Here is a 22,693-nt window from a genome sequence, read left to right on the forward strand (position 1 = left end):
GGCTAAAATAGTTATATTTCTAGAAGAAACATGTAACACGACTGGTTCTTGAATAATGAAGATTAATTCCACACTCGTATAGTTGTCGTTTTAAAAGTTCACAGAAAGACATTCACAAGCTCATGACCCTTTAGAAAACTAAAAATTACTTTGTTTGGAATAAATTCCTCTATCCAAAAACCGCTTTGCTGTGCAACAATTCTCATATTTATAAAACTAAATTTTCAATTTTAATGTTTCGGCAATGGACTCTCTTGATTTCTAAATGATTCAAAAACTGTAAAATTCAAGTAGAATAAACCACTGCGTAGACTAATAAAACTATAACACTTGAAAAGAGTGAAGTTATCTTGTGCAAACCAAAAAGACAAAAAAAACCAAAAAAAAAAAAAAAAAAAAAAAAACGAAAAAAAAAAACAAAAAAAAAAAAAAAAAATATAAAAAAAAAAAAAGCTTCCAAAAAAAAAAAGGGGGATAAGCTGCACCAGATGGTATCATTTCGTCCATTTAGGACTCATCTGACAATCCGCACTCATAAAACCTACTTTATCCCAACCGCAACAATCAATGACGTTACTTTTTTACTTTACATTTTCCGCAACCACGAAAAACTACTTTATGTCAACCGCAATAATGACGTTTACTTTTACCGACACATTTTCAAAATCGTATCTCTCAATCATCCGGTATTAGATTTAGAAAATCTTTTGAGAGGCTGTTTACAAGGGTTCGAAATTATAATATAATCAGTTGATATTGGTCTAGACTAGATTTGTAAAGCAGCATGAGATCATGAATTGACAATTGGTCGAAAAGAGGCAAAAATTATGCACTGTACGTAGTGTTTGGAAAATACTGTGGGCCATACAGAAACAGGATTACCGCTTCCCGATTTTGGATATATCATCTCATGTAGACCGTGCCACACTTCAGATTTCTGAAAAAAGCTCCTGATGAGAAATATGACTATTTCTCTTCCGACTTACCTCCGTTATTTCCGGCTCATAATCCGCAAACTCTGCGTTACTTCAAACCGTTATCTTGTTATAGTTATAGTGATATAGAAATAAACTAGAGGGCAGCTTCCGAACAGAAAACTCATTCTTTCTTTATGATAACTTATCTCATTATAAATAGATATCTATTTCGTAATAACAAGATGACTTGTTATAACAAGATCTTAGGTTAAAACGTAATTTGAAATCGAATTATTTATGAAAAAGGGACTAGAAATCAACTTTATGGAGGTTAATTAACTCCTCCCAAACACGTACCTGTTTGTGTGTCTCCTGGTCAGATTCTAATTTGAGATTCACTTCCTCCTCCGTCAACCCACATTGTTTCAGCTCTTCTATATAAGCATCTTTCTCTCCAAGTGTTTTGAATAGGGACAGTGACGTCACACCAGAAAGGTCATCGGTAGCAGCCTTAAAGGGTGTACCACCAACGAAATCCCGACCTTTGGCAATCTCTCTAGATGTATGAAGGAAGAAGTATTGATCAGTCATATGTTGCAACAAAGAACCTATAGATACAATGTAAAATAATTGATCCTCATCTTTGTATTCGGGATTTTCTTTGTCCCATTTTATGTATAATAACAAACAAGTCTTTATCATAATTAAAGATTATTTCAGTCATTAATGTTATGGAGAGAACCTAAAATATAACAGTCTGACAAGTATCTCATTTTAGGATACAGGCCATGTTTTCCATACTCTTTCACAACTTATTGGACAGTTTGTGAACTATCCACTATCCATGCCTTTCATAACTTGTGTGTGCGCTCATGCATAGCACGTATGGGTAAGCAATATCAGTTTCAAAAATGTCCAAACGTAGTGGATATGTTTTTGACTCGGTCAACATTTTCTAATAATATGGACTCTGACACTGTTTTAAATATGATGAACTTGCTTTTGAAGAAGGAACTTCACATACCAAAAAGGAAAACACAGTGCAAATTTTCTAAGTTATAACTGATAAAGATGTAATGCTGAAAATTGCACAGGACGCTGAAGGCAATGTAAGATTCCCAAGTCATTAAAGGAATCAGATATATTTAATTTGATGATTTTTTTTTTGTTTTTACGTTTTAGTTTTACGTCCTAGTAAACAGCCTAGGGTCATGTAAGGACGTGCCAGGTTTGTTGGTGGAGGAAAACCAGAGTACCCGGAGAAAAACCACCGGACAGCGGTCAGTACCTGGCAACTGCCCCACATGGGATTCGAACTCGCATTCCAGAGGTGGAGGGCTTGTGGTAATATGTCGGGACATCTTAACCACTCGGCCACCGCGGCCCCGTATTTTGATGAAAGAGGGACTTTCAGTGAAAACAGAGGATGAATGAAGATGGGTCCTAAATGTGTTCGCAACCTAGCGAACAGAAAGAGAAAACCCAGCTTCTTAAAACAAAGATGTGCAGAGTACAAAGGAAATACTAATTATGTCCAATGTGATTCTAAATAAAGCATTTAGGATTTTTGTTGCGGAAAAGAGCAACAAAAACGTTTTGGAATATAGATCTAAAACACTTTATAAACTGATTATTGCTTTGGAACACACCTTAAGGAACAAAGAACGCCTGCTTTTCTTTTTTTCGATACCACTGAATAAGATCTGATTATGATTTATTTGATATTTCAGATGATCGTAAATAAACAACAATTTATCTACATTATAATTTCAAGAAAAACTACATTATAATTCAACTCTGACATCAATATTATTTTATATTTTTCAGACCTTGTGACAGTATAAAATGTACTTACTTTGTAGATGCGCTTTACCCACAGGAACCTGGCACGAAAATTTTAACCATCAGTATACACACATATATATATATATATAATAATATATATATGTATACTGTTAGTTTAAAAATTTCGTGCCAGGTCCCTGTGGCTTTACCTAGGACCATAGAAAAACCTACAAGAAGTATATGGTTTTGATATTCTCAAGTATGTGTTCATCAATTTCAACAAACGGTTTCGAAATTACATTGTATATGAAAAGGTTGAATTCCGGATATATTATACGAACCAATCTTTATGGGCTTCTGTAGCTAAACGCATGTATAATGCTGGATTGGACGAATAATTCTAAGTTACAGGAAAACGCGATATCGTTCTAATGTTGTCAGTTCATGAATTATACTTAACACGAGAGGTGACATTGCGGGGCAGAAACGGCTTATTTGTAGATATATGTGCAAAAAAACCCACAATATGCCATACGTACTGTCTAGAGACGTTGGTACTGAGCTGTTTATATAGTAGTTCCTGGAGTCTCCGCTCCCCCTCCGTCTCTATATCTTCTACTGGTCCGGCTAGATCCCTCCGGGGGCCGGGGCCACGACGTTCTCCCTCTCCCATACGGGTCACTTCGTTGCTGTGGAAACGCTTGGGGTTACCACTGAAACACACAATATCCACATCACATACATACTTAAAAGCTGGTTATCTCGATCTTTAATCAGCCATTAGACAGTCTGCATTCTGCATTTTACTCTAAGACACAAGGATTTATTTTTGAAAGTGAAATGGTTTTACAGGTTAATCATGATTAGGAAACTATTTATGAATCTCATATGTAGACTTCAAAGGGATTTATTTTTAATTATTCTTATTCGTCAGTTGGTGTACTTGAAGTCGGAGTTCCACAAGGCTCAATAATTTGTCCTTTACTTTTCTTCAAACAATGTATCTATAATTGTATCTATAATTACAAAATATTCGAATCATGACAAATATTGCCATGGAATTCAACAATCTTTAGATAAATTGAAGTCATGAGACAGTATTGTCTTATGTATATTAATTCTGAATGACGACTTCAATTGCAATTTGGCTGAAAAAATGATCAATTTTACAAACCATCAATGAAATTTGGTTGTAACTTTTAATCCTAATGCTCTTTTCATCTACAAAACTTTTATTTTTATTTCACTCGTGTTAGAGTATGTGTATGAACCATGGATGGATGTGAACATTTTGAATCAAATAAATTAGAAAAGGTTTGTTGAGAAGCTGTTTGAATTACTACAGGCCTTCGTATACACTAAATAGCATACTGTACGTGTACACACAGTGTAGACGTACATGTATACTCGTCCTGAAAGATTTTTTTTTTAATTTTTTAAGGTGCAGTAAGGATTAAAAACTATTTTACAAGATGCACAAGAAAGATACAATATTTTTAATGAATTAATTACCACTTATTGCGGGTAGTATTATATAAACCATTAGATCTAGAATATACCTTACCAATAAATAAACACTGTATCTACACAAAATATCGACGAGTTAACCAAGGGTTTATAAGCGAGTCCGAGTCTCATATATTTTGCATCGTGGATAGATACATGTATTTTTAGTCAGAGTGGTATTATTTTAATTTTAAAATGGCCAAAGGGACGTCACTCGGACAAATGATAGCTACAATAGATAATAAATATGCTAAATACAAAAGTAACGAAAACAATACCAAATCACATCATCAAATATATATATATCAGTGATTAACAGAACATCACAAACGGTTCGCGTGAAAAATGTAGGCCGTTCAATATTTTATTCCGGATTTGACCGCCCCGCATCCGTACACATTTTTAGCATGCACTAAGTTCAACCTTGACCTTTCCTTGGAAGCCATCGCTGTCGATTTGAAGAACCGGCATTGAAATAACTTCCAGAATGTCGGCTGCGTGGAGAGCGGCTGGGTTAAGGTAACGCGCAGAAGTACCGCATAAGTTTATAATAAATAAGTTAGCTCTATAGAAAAATATAGTTCCCAAATATTGAAGATATTTAATATATTGTCTCTTGTGTGTTTGCTTTCCAAGGTCAAACATGCATGTCGGTTGAAAAACGTGATTTTCTAACTATCATAATCGAATACGGCTGTGTTATTATTAAGTCAATGTGTTGACAGTGATTTGTTATGCCTACTCTTCAAAATTACAACCAATTTAAATTCACAGGGATTTTGGCAATCTTGCCAATGAAGATGGATTAGAAAACGTTCTTGTAGGCCTACAATAAATCTAAAACTACAGTAGGGGGGGGTGGAGGGTCTACAAATTTTGAGAATATTTTCTAATCTGTAGATGACTGAGAGATTTAAATATGGCACATCTAGAGACAACTTCAAGTCTTGGAAGGGGGAATAACTAATACTTATAATTATAAAATTATTCAAAATGTGATATTATTCTCTCTTTCATTTAGTTATTTATAAACATGCAGGTATATATTTTCATATTATTTAGCAGTTATTGCAAAATTGTGTTATGTCTGTAACATGTATTAACGTAAGTAGAAAAGTAGCAGCTAGCATGAGGGTTGAATCTGGGAGCCGGGACCTATACATATACTGATATGATATAATCAGGTTGGGCACATGTAAATTTATTGCTATTATAGCGATATATAGCTATTTATAGCTATACGAAACTGGCGAAAAACAATATTTCTTGAGATAAAAAATGCTTGCGCTCAAAACAGACTCCTGACATTTGCAGGGAATGTGTATAAGGATAATTTCAACACTATGCAACAACTTTTTGTTCGAAACAATAAAGCAATTATTAACTTAATTAGCTTAATTATACCTCAACAAAACTGCTTTCAATATGTTTGAATGATCGTTATAAACAACCACTGCAAGTTTCAGGAGTCGGTTTTGAGCGGAACCATTTTTATCTTCAAAAATGTTGTTTATTGTTGGTTTTGCATAACTATAAATAGCTATTATAGCTATATATCACTATTATAGTAATAAATTTACATGTGCCCAACCTGATAATGGGCCGCTACATGATCGTTACAGCCTAATCCTACTAGTTTACACAATTTGATATGTAACAGGATTGGACTGGGTTGATCATCGTTCATGACCAGCCTCCACCAGGAAGCTTGGTCAGTAGATCTAGAGCATTCGTCTAGTGTTTGGTCGCTACATCGACTTCTCTGCTGTTACAGATATATCATGCTTAATTTCATAGTTGTGCTCACCCTTTTGAAAAAAAACTTAGTTGTTTATTAAAAACGTGTACATTGCATGATCTTTATTCTTGAATCAATTGTTTACAGAATGAACAACGATATAATTTAAACTCTTAATCTTTGCCAGCTATATCCAGTATTCTGGTATCTGTGCCAAGGCTGTGAGAAGTGCCCTGAAGCCAGAGGTCCAGCAGCAAATAGCAAAGAAAGGAGAATCCATCTTAAAAGTGACAAAATGGGAAGGAGGACAGCCTATCAGTACGTATCTTAGGACTGATAAACGGATACTAGAAATATATTTTCATTTCGGCAAAAAAATAGGGGGAAATTTGTAAAGGAGTATTTTGACTGGTGTAACAAAATTCCTGAAACACTTTTAAAATTGAATAATTGATATATATATACAGATAAAACTGATGATCAATATTAAACAACTAGGATATGTGTTGCAAAAATCTTAACCAATTTAGAAGTGAAAATAATCTTTAAACAATTTTTGAACAAATAGGATGGTAAAATACTTCAAAAGTAGTATTAAATCAACTAATACATTGTCATTCAAGGAACAGCTATTCTTGCCTCTCTGACAGTCGTCATGAGTTAAATTTAGAAGGAGAGAGGGTTATTAATCTTTTGATTATCTGTATTGCACTGAGAATTAATATTATGAACTTATGGACATAGACTATATAGAAATTCCTGGGATCAAGGAATCAAAGTTTTATTTAATACTTTCAGATGGCAGTGGCAATAGTTTCTTTAATTCTTGAAGTCCCCATCCACACTGACAGAATATGGTGGGTCAGCAATGGTGATCCTTGTCACACACATTGCCATGTCCCTGCTATTTCATTGCATGTCAGATTGTTATGTTTTTGAGAATTGAAAATAGTTTCCTGTATTTTTATCCACTTAAAGCAAACTAACAATTTCTGTCAGAAACACTGACTTTTGATATTGATATTGAGTACATAAAACATTGAAAATGAAATTTCCCTGCAGTTTTTTGCCAAAAGGAATTGATGCATGTTGCTACTCCTGCATGAAAAATAAAACATTTCTGCTAAGCAATACTGCGATTTTGAGGTTTATTTTGAATTTCATACATGTTTTCATCTTGAATATGAAATTATTTCAGAGTAGTACTATAAATTAAACTTAGATGCTTATTCAGGGTTTGTGCTGAGTAATCTATAAATTGGGCCCTAGCTTCTCATATAAAATGGGGTCCCTATGGGAATGGACTTCCAGTAAAAAGTGGGGTCATTTTTTTTCTGTTCTAAGGATGGCCTAATTGCAAATGCTGTTATTAATTTTTTTATTGTAATTATATATTAAAAGTAGGGAAATAGAATATTACTTTGGAATAAAACATTACTGGTTCAGAGTTTAAATATATCCCTGTGTGTGAGATTGAAATTTAAAAGTCTTGCAAGTTGTTGCATCTTAGCTTTTTTCTAGCATTATGCATTTTAATATATTCATGTCGTGTAAACGAGGAAAGGTGTGTATGAAAATTTTACACAAAAGAATTCAGTAGAACCACAATGATGTTTCAAATGGCAATCAAGGCCATTTGACAACCTTTCTTAAGCCAGGAATATTGAATAGATTGTTGTTGTCATTTAGCTGTGAAACTTAATGCGGGCCATTCAAACAAATTACCATTGGAATGGTGTGGTAGAGTTGGCATATTTCTTTTAATGTGTGCGCTCTTCCCAAGATGTCTTTAGCACCATGTATGAAACATGTATACATGTAAATAGTAAGTGGGAGATTGGGACTATGTTTGTCTTTGGTAAACTACATATATAGTGTTTGCATGCTGATCATGCTGACCATGAACAATTATAGTTAAAACTATTTGCATTAAACATGTATTTTGAATATCAACTTTTTTATGGAAACAGCTAGTAAATATTTTAAATACATATTGCGCAATATCTGTATATGCATATGATTTATTTTTGTTTCTTTTATTACTGGCATAAAATTAAGGTGTTTACTTATAAGTTATCTGAACTTATACAAGAGTGAAGAAATAGATTGTTTCACTGACATATATAAATCAATACAACATTTGGCAAAATTGCTTTGCTATTTCCCAAAATGAATCTTTGAAGTATTCCCAATATGCCTAGGAAAAAACGAAGTTGGATATATCTATATACCCGTAAGTGGGAGTTATATGGTATTCATGATTTTCTTTGCAGAGGTTGCTGACAAAGTGAGCTAGCGTTGACTGAGGGATTTCTTACTTTAGTGTGTATATTTGCTGGTGTTAGGTGCGTGCAGATGATCCAATGAAGAAAGTTTGACTTTATCACGACCCCTAGATAATTTCACCATTGGAGAGGACATTGAAATAAACCAGTTTATATAAAAAAAAAATTGGATAAAACATTAGAAATTTAACTCAAAGTTGTCAGCTATGTGTAAATAAACAGTAGAAAAGATAATTTCTTTTGTTTTCTTTTCCTTAAAAAAATCTTTGGTTTGGCTAATGATTGGTAATGTCTTATTAATCGCCAATGTCATTTAAGGACGTGCAAGGTTAAAATGGTTGAAGAAATCCTGAGTACCTGAAGAAAACCACCAACAAACAGCTGGTATACATGTAGCTGGCAACAGCCCCACATGGGTTTCAAACTGTTTATGAATCTACCCAGCAGCTATGATTGTTGATCAGGAATCTGCCAGGTTTATGGAATCAGATGATGGAGTTCAATAGAAAACAAGAGGCCAAAGATGCCTTAGCGGTCACCTGAGTACTGATTTACCATTTTAATATATAATGTCAGTCAGGACCATCATGAACAAAATGGGTTGTGGACTAAATAAAGTTAACCATCTCCCCAGGGGAGAGACATTCAGTGACCCTAGATTTTGTTTTAAAGTACCTTGTGAGTTTTCTTTTGAAAATTGAAAAAAAAAAAGATGTAAAAATACATGGTATATAAGGAAAACATAACAGTTATGTATACCTTTGGTGCGGTACTGTAAATCTCGAAACAATTGCAAACAGAGAGAAGTTTGATACCACCATATTGGGACCAATTGTATATAAGCATACCATATTACAACGTAACCTCTATATATTGTCCACCTGCAGACACATACTTATAGTTTGGTTTGTTATTTTTTCATCCAATTAGTAACAGCCAGGGTCATGTAAGGACATGCCTGGTTTGATGGTGGAGGAAAACCAGAGTACCAGAAAAAAACACCATCAACCAGCGGTCAGTACCTGGCAACTGCCCCACATTGGGTTTGAACTCCATTAATGGGACAACCTAAACACATACCATATTACCTCTACATTGGGACCACCTACAGACACATACCATATAACCTCTATATTGGGACTACCTACAGACACATACCATATTACCTCTATATTGGGACCACCTACAGACACATACCATATTACCTCTATATTGGGACCACCTACAGACATACACTATATTACCTCTATATTGGGACCACCTACATACACCTACCATATTACCTCTATATTGGGACCACCTTCAGACATACACTATATTACCTCTATATTGGGACCGCCTTCAGACACATACCATATGACCTCTATATTGGGACCACCTACAGACACATACCATATGACCTCTATATTGGGACCACCTACAGACACATACCATATTACCTCTATATTGGGACCACCTACATACACATACCATATTACCTCTATATTAGGACCACCTACAGACACATACCATATTACCTCTATATTAGGACCACCTACAGACACATACCATATTATCTCTATATTGGGACCACCTACAGACACATACCATATTACCTCTATATTGGGACCACCTACAGACACATACCATATTACCTCTATATTAGGACCACCTACAGACACATACCATATTACCTCTATATTAGGACCACCTACAGACACATACCATATTACCTCTATATTGGGACCACCTACCTGTACAGACACATACCATATTATCTCTGTATTGGGACCACCTACAGACACATACCATATTACCTCTATATTGGGACCACCTACATACACATACCATATTACCTCTATATTAGGACCACCTACAGACACATACCATATTACCTCTATATTGGGACCACCTACAGACACATACCATATTACCTCTATATTGGGACCACCTACCTGTACAGACACATACCATATTATCTCTGTATTGGGACCACCTACAGACACATACCATATTACCTCTATATTAGGACCACCTACAGACACATACCATATTATCTCTATATTGGGACCACCTACAGACACATACCATATAACCTCTATATTGGGACAACCTGCAGACAACATACCATATTACCTCTATATTGGGACCACCTACAGACACATACCATATTACCTCTATATTGGGACCACCTACAGACACATACCATATTACCTCTATATTGGGACCACCTACAGACACATACCATATTACCTCTATATTAGGACCACCTACAGACACAAACCATATTACCTCTATATTGGGACCACCTACAGACACAAACCATATTACCTCTATATTGGGACCACCTACAGACACATACCATATTACCTCTATATTGGGACCACCTACAGACACAAACCATATTACCTCTATATTAGGACCACCTACAGACACATACCATATTACCTCTATATTGGGACCACCTACAGACACATACCATATTATCTCTATATTGGGACCACCCTGTACAGACACATACCATATTATCTCTGTATTGGGACCACCTACAGACACAAACCATATTATCTCTATATTGGGACCACCTACAGACACATACCATATTACCTCTATATTGGGACTACCTACAGACACATACCATATTATCTCTATATTGGGACCACCTACAGACACAAACCATATTACCTCTATATTGGGACCACCTACAGACACATACCATATTATCTCTATATTGGGACCACCTACAGACACATACCATATTTTCTCTATATTGGGACCACCTACAGACACATACCATATTACCTCTATATTGGACCCACCTACAGACACAGACCATATTATCTCTATATTGGGACCACCTACAGACACATACCATATTACCTCTTTATTGGGACCACCTACAGACACATATCATGTTACCTCTATATTGAACCCACCTACAGACACAAACCATATTACCTCTATATTGAACCCACCTACAGACACATACCATATTACCTCTATATTGGGACCACCTACAGACACATACCATATTATCTCTATATTGGGACCACCTACATGTACAGACACATACCATATTATCTCTATATATATTGGGACCACCTACAGACACATATCATATTACCTCTATATTGAACCCACCTACAGACACATACCATATTACCTCTATATTAGGACCACCTACAGACACATACCATATAACCACTATATTAGGACCACCTACAGACACATACCATATTACCACTATATTGGGACCACCTACAGACACATACCATATTACCACTATATTAGGACCACCTACAGACACATACCATATTACCACTATATTAGGACCACCTACAGACACATACCATATTACCACTATATTAGGACCACCTACAGACACATACCATATTACCTCTATATTGGGACCACCTACAGACACATACCATATTACCACTATATTAGGACCACCTACAGACACACACCATATCACCACTATATTAGGACCACCTACAGACACATACCATATTACCTCTATATTGGGACCACCTTCAGACACAAACCATATTACCTCTATATTGGGACCACCTACAGACATACACTATATTACCTCTATATTGGGACTACCTACAGACACGTACCATATTATCTCTATATTGGGACCACCTACAGACACATACCATATTACCTCGTTATTGAGACCACCTTCAGACACACACCAAATTACCTCTATATTAGGACCACCTACAGACACATACCATATTACCTCTATATTGGGACCACCTACAGACACATACCATATTACCTCTATATTGGGACCACCTACAGACATACACTATATTACCTCTATATTGGGACCACCTACAGACACACACCAAATTATCTCTATATTTGGACCACCTACAGACACATACCATATTACCTGTATATTGGGACTACCTACAGACACATACCATATTATCTCTATATTGGGACCACCTACAGACACAAACCATATTACCTTTATATTAGGACCACCTACAGACACATACCATATTACCTCTATATTGGGACCACCTACCTGTACATACACATACCATATTACCTCTTTATCGCACATCGGACAGAAATGTCCCGAAATGATTGGCGGAGAGCTGTCACGTGGTGACCCCCTATCACTTTATACGGGGGTCAGTAAATTTTATTATGGTGCAATATGGCGGCTCTCGCCCTCGCTTCAAAATTTAAACACATTATCTCCAACTAAATATACCACTTCATTAGCGTAAAACTATATATTACTTTTTATTTTTTGTGTAAAAATAACTTTAATCGTTTTAATACTTCAAATTACATGAAATGCATTTTTTTAAATACGAGTTGCTTCCCCTACGCCAGTTTGAAAGTTGATGACGCGGCGAAAGTCAAACGTAACAATTCAAGCGTTTTCTAGACTGTGATTATAAACATTTATATGGAGGTGTTCAGACACACAGATCAATCCTCATTCTACAACCAATTTATCAGCATAACTTTTCATTGATTATCTCAGCAAGAATGCAGAGATGACCAAGGAGAATTTGCTTAAAATGTTAGATGGATGTTTGTGTCACTCTTGTTTGTGTTGCTTTCAATATACAGACGGTCTGGTGTCGTATTGAGGTAGACCTACTCGGTACTGTGCACATAGGAATGTCGAAATTATTGTTGATTTATGAATTATTCAGTATTATTCTGCAGGTTTCTTATACAGCTTAGTTGAAAATTCTTTAAGAAATACATAAATAAATACGTAGCCTAGGCCAATTATTTTAAAATTGGGGATTGTTTGTTATCATTCTCGCCAGTATGATTTAAGTTTGATATCAGATTCTTGACCAAACAAATAGGAAACAAAGAATTAATAAACCAAAAAAATGGTCCTCGATGCGATAAATTCGTTATATAGTCAGTTACTGGCCCCCTATAAAGGCATAGAGAGTCAGTAAGAAGTATAGAAAGCTCGGGCTACGCCCTCGCCCCCTATAAATCTTACTGACCCTCTATGCCTTTATATGGGGTCAGTAACTGACCATATAACTAATGATATAGGGACCACCTCCATACACAAACCATATTACCTCTATATTGGGACCACCTGCAGACACATACCATATTACCTCGTTATTGAGACCACCATAAGACGCATACCAAATTATCTGTATTGAGAACACCTAAAGACACATACCATATTACCTGTATATTGAGACCACATTAAGACATATGCCACATTATCTGTATTGGGACCAACCACAGACACATTCCATATTATCTGTATTGGGAACGCCTACAAACACATATCGTATTACCTCTATATTGGGAACAGCTCAAGACACAAACCATATAACCTCTATATATGGACCACCTGCAGACACATACCATATAACCTCTATATTGATTACCTCTTTACTGTACTGTATACTGTAGGTGCGATTCATAGACGTGCGTGTGTTTCTGATAGAAACTGCATGCATGCATAATGATGTTTCAATATAGATGTATACGCTGAACATGCAGATCAGTTGACATTATGTAGGTACTACAATGTATGACATGCCTTATCGCACTCACAACTTACCAAGGGACACCTGTCCTTTTGTACGAGTCCATGTTGACAAATGATAAAATATCCGGATGTCGCTGATGGTTTTCTAACTTACAAAGAGCTGCCACAAAACGCTTTATCCTGTTGTTGTTCATTACCAAGCGTCTAAGAGACCCAGAAAAGAACAACAACTTCCGGGACGGCGAAAACATCGACATGGAGTGCACACTAACTGCAATAGTTTGTGCTCTTCTGCTAATTGTGATTGTTGTATTGGTTGTGGTAAGCGAATAATTATTTTTATGTGTCCAGATTTATGGAAATTCCACACATATGGATACTTTTGAGTGTTTTAAAATGCTTAGCTCCATTATGAACGAATGTTTTGTTCTGATGCAACCGGCATCCAGCCAGCTGTTGATATGTTCGTATTTACTACCCTGCTACCCAGTACCCAAAAAGGTTCATTAGCATATATGACGATGTCAATGATGACAATGGAACCCAAACAATCACAGACTTGTAATCTTAAAATTTTTGAAGACATAACGAAAACTTAAAATTGTAACAGGAGAGGAGAAAATGTTAGCAGCCATACCGGGATTCGAACCCGGGACCTCCGAACACTAGCCGGATGCTCTATCGCTGAGCTACATGGTCACCTAAGAACAACTCAGTCCAATCCTTCTACACTCCTTCCTTACTTAAAGTCTTCGCCCTCGCAGACATACAAGACCCTTATACCACCACTGTGGGTATTTTAGTTGGGTGCCAATTTTGTAACGGGAGAGGGGAAATGTAGTGGCAGACCGGGATTCAAACCCGGGACCTTCGAACACTAGCCGAACATTCTACCACTGAGCTGCCTGGTCACCGATTAATCGATGTCCAATCCCACTACAGAATTTTGAAACAATTTGTCTATATTATGTTGATCATACAATGTAGTAACAGAACACTGATTAATAAGTACAGTACAAATATAATGATTTTCTGCCATTTAATTCTTAGCCTACTGCAAAACAAAACTAGGGATAATCCCGAGTAAGTTGCATTTGTAACATATATCTTGTAAACATACTTATTTTAGTGGTAGTTTTATTTTAGTGCTTTTTGAGCTGCCTTTGAAGCTCTTATTTAGGCTAAATTGCTAATTTTTGTATAAGGCTTTTTCCGGTATTGAACGTCTGTAATTGTACCAAAGTTTGACTGCATGAAAATAAGTATGTTTACAATATAAGGTGTTAGATTAGATTAATATTGTCTACCATTATTGTTTTAGGTTTTGGTTGTTATATATAAATCAAGTGAAGCACATCCAAACCTGAGGAGATTTGACAGTGAGGAATACTTCTTGGAACCAAAGAAAAATGAGAAAATAAAATTTCCGAGTATCCATGATCCTCCAAGTGTTGACCTCACTGTCGTGGTTCCAGCATACAATGAAGAGGAAAGATGTAAGTTCTTGTAACTTGATACAAATAAATCTGTGGTAATCTGCTTGACAAATGACGACACATTGCACTGCAATTTATGTAGGATTTTTTAAGACAAGTCCAGAACTCTGATTTTCAAATTTTAATGAGTCCAAGTACACAGAAATATACCAGTAGTGGGTTTTCAAAATTTTGTGCGAGTCCCACTGGGACATCATGAGTCCAGGACTTGTAAAGGCAAGTCCCGTAAAATCACTGCATGATTGAACGGTGGTACAATATATAATGCAGTATTTGCTCTTCTTAGTAATCTATTTAAGCTGTAGTGGAAAAGCATATAACATTTCGAAAGACTTTTCCAGTATAATACCATTAATACTACACTTTTCCCCTACAGCCGCGATATATTATGATCAACACTTATCAGAAAAAAAGCTTCATTGCTGATATTGAAATTTTCACATAACTTTTTAATAAAATTCTTGTAAATCTGATTGTTGTCTTTAGTGAACATGATTTCTTTTGTACCAATGGGTCTGAAAGTTTGGAAGTGAAATTTGAATTTGTGGTGATGAATATAATACTAATGAAAATAGATTTTCTGCAATATAGAACATCATCTTATAACTGTTGAAATTGAAATGCAGTTTACATTTTGTTATTATATTGATTTTTGCAATTTCTTTATTAAAAAACGGTTCACTTTAGACTTTTGTTTATATATGGTATATTGAAATTTCGTGTTTCCAATTTTGAAATTTCGAGTTTGAATACATAGTTTTTTTCTTTTAGTACCAGCTATGATGAATGAAGCCATCGATTATCTAGAGGAAAGGCAGGTGAGTTGAACTTTCATTTTTCACAATCAATTTAAAAAAAAATGAATACTGTTTCTACAATAAAAGAATTAGCCATATTCTGGTTTTAAATCAATAGCATTCAAACTATAATTGAACCTGATTTGATTAAATGTGTACAATTTATATAAATACAGTCAAAATAATTCTATGATTATGTTATGTTGCTTAGATATCTACACTTTGATTTACCAAGGTAGGTGTAATTGATATGTGCTATTTTTTCTTCAGAAAATGACACCCTCCTTCAGTTATGAAATCCTCGTTGTGGATGATGGCAGTAAAGACAAGACAACAGCGGTATCATCTTTTGTATCTTTTTCATTTCAATTGTACCCATTTCTATTGTCCAAAGAAAAGCTATGGTAACAGATAGTCTACATCAGAGACCAAGTTGTTAAGGTCTAGGCATTTATCATTACATGTATGTTCCACTTCTTGGAACAACAATATATTTCTTTAAAAGTTTGTTGTAATGACATAATTTTCATTGTAACCTTCGAAAATTATTGACGATCACTACATCAAACCAGTACTTTTAAATAAAAATAATTAATTTTCATTTTTTTTTCATACTAAATCAGACTTTCTGATTGACATATCTTTTTTCTTCATATTCTATGAAGAATAAATCTGAGAATGGCAAAACCCGACGTTATCATGGCGTCACAATAGAGATGTTGGTGTTACATATTGTTTTGAAAAAAATAATCCATAAAACAAGAGAATCGTATGTTTAAACATATTATATGTTATCAAGAAGTCTAAAAATTTAATTATAAGCATTAATGTAACTAATTTTTAACTTCATCGGGTCATGAAATAAATTTAGTTTGCAAACTTTTGTGTGAATACAGGGATTAACACCCCGTATTCGCACAAAAGTTTGCAAACAGAATTTCCTCCATACCCCAATGAAGTTAAAAGATAGTGTCATCAATTCTTAAATATTGACTGAAATTTGTTTTTATCAAAAACTAATATCAAAGTGTGATTGGAATAATGTTTCAGCAAGGTCAAAAAGCTAGGGTCATTCTAATTTCTGAAAAAGACTATTTAGATAGATAATTAAATATCTTAAATAACAATTGTTTTAATTGATGATCAGTAGTATTATCTTTGATAAATTTATATTCTACATTCAAAACATTTGGATATGCTTGATTTATTACAGACGGGACATTTATACTCCAGTAAATACGGTGTAGACAAGGTCCGCGTGCTGACGCTGGAGAAGAACAGAGGCAAAGGGGGAGCAGTCCGTCTGGTATGTCTGTGTAACAATAAATCATTTTATTTTTCCCCAAGAGATACAAATTTTCCCGTAATTGTCTTGAGAGAGTGGAATACAAATTCCAATGTTTTGCAATAAATTGTTTAAAATGTTAATAATTGATTTTTCTTTGTTTTCATATCAAATCTGGCTTTCTGATTGGCCAATCTTTTTTTTGCATACCACTATGAAAAAAAAATCTGAGAATGGCGCGAAACCCCGACGTTTTCGTGACGTCACGATAGACACATTGACGTTGTGTATTGATTTGGAAAAAAAGAATCCTTTGAAAAACCACTATAATGTTACATTTAAACATACTTCATTTTATCAAATAGAGTATAAAATTAATCATAAGTATTGATGTCACTATTTTTTAATTTTATCCGGGTATGAAAAAAAATTGTTTGCAAACTTTTGTGAGAATCCGCTACGCAGATTCACACAGTTTGCAAACAATTTTTTTTTCATACCCGGATGAAATTACAAAATAGTGACATCAATGCATAAATCAGTAATATTACCGCTTGATTGTTAATTTTATTTTTCGCATATGTATACAATACATGTATATATAGCATTTCTAATATTTTTAACATATGAACGAATACCAAAATTCACAATCAAACAGAATTCGTACTGATTATCGTGCATTCTTTGATGAATGCATTATTCTTTTATGATTTAGAATTTTAGTACTAGTGAATATGTTAAAAATAATGAAAACCTAAAGTATTGTATGTACAAAAATAAAGCAGTTTACCATATACATGTACTGTAGATAGTTATTTTGACTCAATGAAACTTAATGCAATTAATGTAGATTAATCTGAACGGGTATTATTAAAAAAAAATGATAATAGTTTTACACATTCACATTGAACTGTGCTAAAATATGGAAACTTCTAAAATATGAATGTTTATGCTTGTTATTATATTACGTGAACTTAATTGATAATATTTTGTAATTGATTACACTTCATACTTTTGTCAAAGTATTTTTAGATTTCTTAATATGTTTAGATACATGTGCTATACATAAATATATTTTAAATACTGGAGTGTTTGTTAGTTTGTTGAGATCTAAATTTGTAAGACAAAATTTTACATACAAAATAAACAGAAATTGAATCTGAATAAAGTTAACATTTTTGAATCATAACATATTTTCTAATTTTTAATCTATAGGGGATGTTTTCAGCTAGAGGAAAACTGCTGTTATTTGCTGATGCAGATGGTGCCAGTCAATTCAAAGATTACAGAAAACTTGAAACAGAAATGTTAAAGATAAATAAGAATTCAAATAACCTGGCAGTAGTCTGTGGCTCTCGGGCTCATCTAGAAAAGGACGCCATTGCAGAGGTAATCAACTGTTTGATTAGGAAGTTAAGCAATATAAAAACCAAAATCTAAAGGAATCAGCAGGTATTAAAAAGACACCATATTGAGCACCAAGTAATTGCTTTTAATACCATTTCAAAAAATTTATGAAATTTAAGAAAGAAAAAACCCAAAAAACACTGGTCTGGTGACTCGTTCTAGTTTTATCTACACAAAGATCACTTTAAATTGTAGTTCATGTGTTACATTTAACGTAAAATCAGATAAAAAAATAAACAATTTAACAGCTAGATGCTTTTTAGAAAAAAACATTTCTTTTAATGTGAAAATTGTCTCCCTTTAACCATATCAGATTAACATCCTATGAATTGTCTCCCCTTTGACTATTTTCATAAACCTTGTAACTCTATTTTGATTTAAATATTCAGATTCTATATTGTGACGGAGCCACCACTTTGTCACTGGTTCTACATTATGTAAGGATGACGTAATCCAAGCAATTTTATTTACAATTTATTTACATGTCCAAGTATATACAGTTCAACAGTACAAGTCTTTACATAGTCACGCACGCACAGGCCACAGCTCACTTAACTGACTCCAAACCGAGACACTCCAACACTGAAACTCAACTCTAAAACTGACTCTCCAAATCCAATCGTACTTGTTTTATCATACCATACCTAAACGGACACACCTCCTTTCTCTCGTTCTCACGACCCTGTTTAGTCTCAATCATTACCTTATAATTAATTGTCAACATCCATGAAATCAGCTCACATTCCATTCAAATGAACTCTCTCTCTCTTATCATAAAACAATAACCATTCATCAGATTAACTGGACACACCATACTATCTGACTCCAGTTACAGTCAGACGACAACCCTGACACCTGCTCTTATCACACCAATTAATTGAAATTGGTGCCTGACCCTACTCTCTCCCTCTCTCTGGTCCTGTAACGTGATCTATCCCCCTACACAAATATATCGCTCTTTCACAATATATTCAAGATAAATTTTCAGTATTATTTGTATGACACAAAGTTTTGATCATGATCTTAAAAAAAATATTGAGCATGCTACCCAGTATGTACTAACAATTAAATTATAATAATAAAATTTTAAAAGGGCAATTCAGTCTAAGAGGACATTAAAATTTGCACATATATTGGAAACAAACTAGTGCTAATGGAAATAAGATAAATTGCTTTTTCTATGATATGCCATAAAAGCCCATAGTGGTGAAATATATGTGAAATCTTCAAACTCGCTTGCCGTCCACCATTATACATTGTTGTCAGATGTCTTGTATGCAGAAACCTTGCTCGTGGAGTAATGCAACTTTTGTCCAGAACTACTCAAATTGCTCTTACAATTGTGTGTTTACCATATTTGATAAATTGTCTTGCCTAAAAAACATTTCATCAACTCTTCAGTGGTTATGAATTTCATTTGTTGAACGTATGTGACATTGACTTGGGTATTGGTACGGCGTACATATTATACTTTCTTAATCGTATTGCTATTCCATTTGGAATTCCAACGGTATCAAATAAGATGTTTAACAATGACGTAAAATTTGTCAATATTTTATATCATATGTTTCTTAAGGAATGTAGAACAATAAATTTATGCCATTTTTAGCCTCATTGAATTGTCCCTTTAAAACTGAAACAAAAGCCTATATGCTCTTCTCAGTCATCTTTAAAACTACTGCAGTTTGTTAACCAGAGAAATGTTTGAAATTAAATACAAATTAAACATTTTGATGGAAATAAGTAAAGATAGATATTCTTTCATCTAAAATCATCATGTAAGTCTATTGTGCATTATATCCTTTTGGCTGGAGGAAATTCTATCTTTGTTTGTAGCCACGTATTAACTCATTCACCCCTGAAGATGCATTTAGACTCTTCTCAATCAAAGACTAGACCAGTCCATTATGAACTTCAGGGGTGAAAATCAAATTACCTGTTAAAAAGTTGTTAACTTACAGTTAAGATCGATCATTTATATCATACCCATCCATGCCTTTATGATATTGCAGCTTTCAAAAGTCTCTATTTTTCTTGAAATACACGTGTAAGGACATTTTATTGATATTGCAGCGTTCACTATTCCGTACTTTCCTGATGAAGGGATTCCATTTCCTGGTCTGGTTCCTGTGTGTCCGAGGAATCAAAGACACTCAGTGTGGCTTTAAACTACTCACAAGAGATGCAGCTATAGTTTTGTTTTCTAATTTACATGTTGAAAGGTGGTAAGTATTGATCTCTTATTGTTACCCAATTATATTACAGATTTTGATACCCCTGTATATGTATACACTGAATTTTGGTCGGTTTTGTTCCCAAATGATTTCAAATTAGCATTTTTCCTGCATTGTCTGTTTTCACATTTTATCAAATTTAAATGATTATCTTCCTATTTGTTTGCAGGGCGTTTGATGTAGAAATGTTGTATCTGGCCCAGTGTTTTAACATGAGAATATCAGAAGTAGCGATTACTTGGCAGGAGATAGAAGGTAGGTCCTCACTAAGACATTTTGTACTGGATTTCTGATTATTCAAACAATTTTCTGTCCAGTCAGTGATTAATAGAATCTTGCCCTACCTAGAGGGTGTGTCAACAAAATCATAACCCGAGGGGTAATTCCTTAATGTCCAACCCTAGGCTTGCCGAGGGTTTGACATCAGGAATTCCCCCGAGGGTTGTGATTCAATTGACTTCTTAATTGTATGTAATTATATAAAATACCTGATTTACCGATTTCATTTGATGAAACTAAACTGTGGGTGTCACACAAGAATAATAAACAATATTACAATGTAAGATAATAAAAAGGCAAAGGTTAAGGATGCTCCACCGCCGACAGAGCATAAACAATACTCATCATTTGAACAATACATGTAGTTGGTGTTTAATCTTGGAAAAATACACTGGTGGAGCATCTTTAATGTAAATTAACTGTAAATAATTAATTTGCTTGATTTCCTTTACAGGGTCCAAAATGGTACCAGTCTGGAGTTGGTTACAAATGGGCAAAGATCTGTTACTGATTCGTCTACGTTACGTTATAGGAGCATGGAAAATTAATAGCAAAGTGAAGAAGGAATAGACTGTAAGACTGTGTTAGCTCTGTACTTGTGTAAGAAATTGAAAAAGACAAAATGAGATGGAAGGAGAGAACAAGACAAGTGTACATCTGAAATTATGAGAAATAGAGGATACTTTAGGAAATTACAGAATGAGAGAGAGAGAGAGGGAGAGAGAGAGGAAAGAATGAAGGTAGACAATAAGAAAAATGAGAAATAGATGAATGAAATGTGATAAATATGCAGAGCAAAATGTGACACAAATGGGATGCTAAGATTATGTCTGAAGGATTTTTACTTAAATTTGCGAATAAATGTGCTGTATGCTAAGGAAATAGAAGTCAGAGTTAAAAATACATATGCAATGATTGTTTCTCTTAAATAGACCAGAAAAAAAAGATATTGTAATATATGATAGAACTGTGCGTTAGAAGACAATGATATTTATGATATAAAATGATAATTATTTCTGATTACTAGGCATTGTTATACAATATATACATATTTCGTTTTCAATTACAGAATATTAAAGCAATGTGAAAAGAAAATGTCAAACTTTCTGCAAATCATATCAGTTTTTACAAAGTAAACAGACAAAACGAAAGGCGATTGTATTTGGTTTAAGGTGAATTTTCTATCAAATATTTTCATTATTTAAAGATTCTGCATTCCTCCCATAATGCATGAAACACCTTTATGATTATAAAGGATATTCATCAAATATGTTATGTGTTTACAAGCCTAGTTTTTATGAAGGACCAACTGGTACCCCTGCCTCTGTTCACCACTGCAATGAAAGGATTTAATTTAGTTTCATTTAATTATAAAGAAATATAATTTGACTATGATTTGCTTTCATATTGATGTCACCATGCTTTAGATACAGGGGGGATATCTATGGTTGTGGGTTAAATTATTTCAATTACCAACTA

The 22,693-nt window shown here is 34.3% G+C and overlaps 2 protein-coding genes across 3 annotated transcripts in view; one reads left to right on the forward strand and one right to left on the reverse strand.

Annotated features, from left to right (window-relative positions):
- LOC138328437 (RNA-binding protein 41-like) overlaps nucleotides 1–13,988 on the reverse strand; it is a 15,835-nt gene extending 1,847 nt beyond the window's left edge. Inside the window, 3 exon segments of the mRNA XM_069275244.1 lie at nucleotides 1,275–1,473; nucleotides 3,242–3,415; nucleotides 13,789–13,988. Coding sequence (XP_069131345.1) covers nucleotides 1,275–1,473; nucleotides 3,242–3,415; nucleotides 13,789–13,973 — 558 coding nt within the window. The 5' untranslated portion in view covers nucleotides 13,974–13,988.
- Nucleotides 13,931–22,502, forward strand: LOC138328438 (dolichyl-phosphate beta-glucosyltransferase-like). Of its 2 annotated transcripts, none has more exons than XM_069275246.1 (9): nucleotides 13,931–14,037; nucleotides 15,038–15,212; nucleotides 15,984–16,030; nucleotides 16,280–16,348; nucleotides 17,223–17,315; nucleotides 18,510–18,683; nucleotides 20,775–20,926; nucleotides 21,105–21,190; nucleotides 21,669–22,502. In XM_069275246.1, exons 1-9 carry the CDS (start codon nucleotides 13,972–13,974, stop codon nucleotides 21,782–21,784), a joined length of 978 nt encoding a protein of 325 aa, XP_069131347.1. In that variant the 5' UTR covers nucleotides 13,931–13,971; the 3' UTR covers nucleotides 21,785–22,502. The 2 variants fall into 2 exon arrangements, with proteins under 2 accessions (XP_069131347.1, XP_069131346.1); XM_069275245.1 differs by lacking the exon at nucleotides 13,931–14,037 and adding an exon at nucleotides 14,113–14,217.
- Nucleotides 22,503–22,693: the final 191 nt, after the last annotated feature.

The sequence above is a fragment of the Argopecten irradians genome, chromosome 7, assembly GCF_041381155.1.
Source record: "Argopecten irradians isolate NY chromosome 7, Ai_NY, whole genome shotgun sequence".
In the NCBI taxonomy this organism is placed as follows: domain Eukaryota; kingdom Metazoa; phylum Mollusca; class Bivalvia; order Pectinida; family Pectinidae; genus Argopecten; species Argopecten irradians.

Excerpts from the sequence above, each read along its gene's own strand:
- LOC138328438 (XM_069275245.1), top strand. The coding sequence starts at position 14,113 with ATGCTTAGCTCCATTATGAACGAATGTTTTGTTCTGATGCAACCGGCA. Across the intron at positions 16,031-16,279 it reads ATTATCTAGAGGAAAGGCAG|AAAATGACACCCTCCTTCAG; the intron begins GTGAGTTGAACT and ends TTTTTTCTTCAG. Across the intron at positions 16,349-17,222 it reads GTAAAGACAAGACAACAGCG|ACGGGACATTTATACTCCAG; the intron begins GTATCATCTTTT and ends GATTTATTACAG.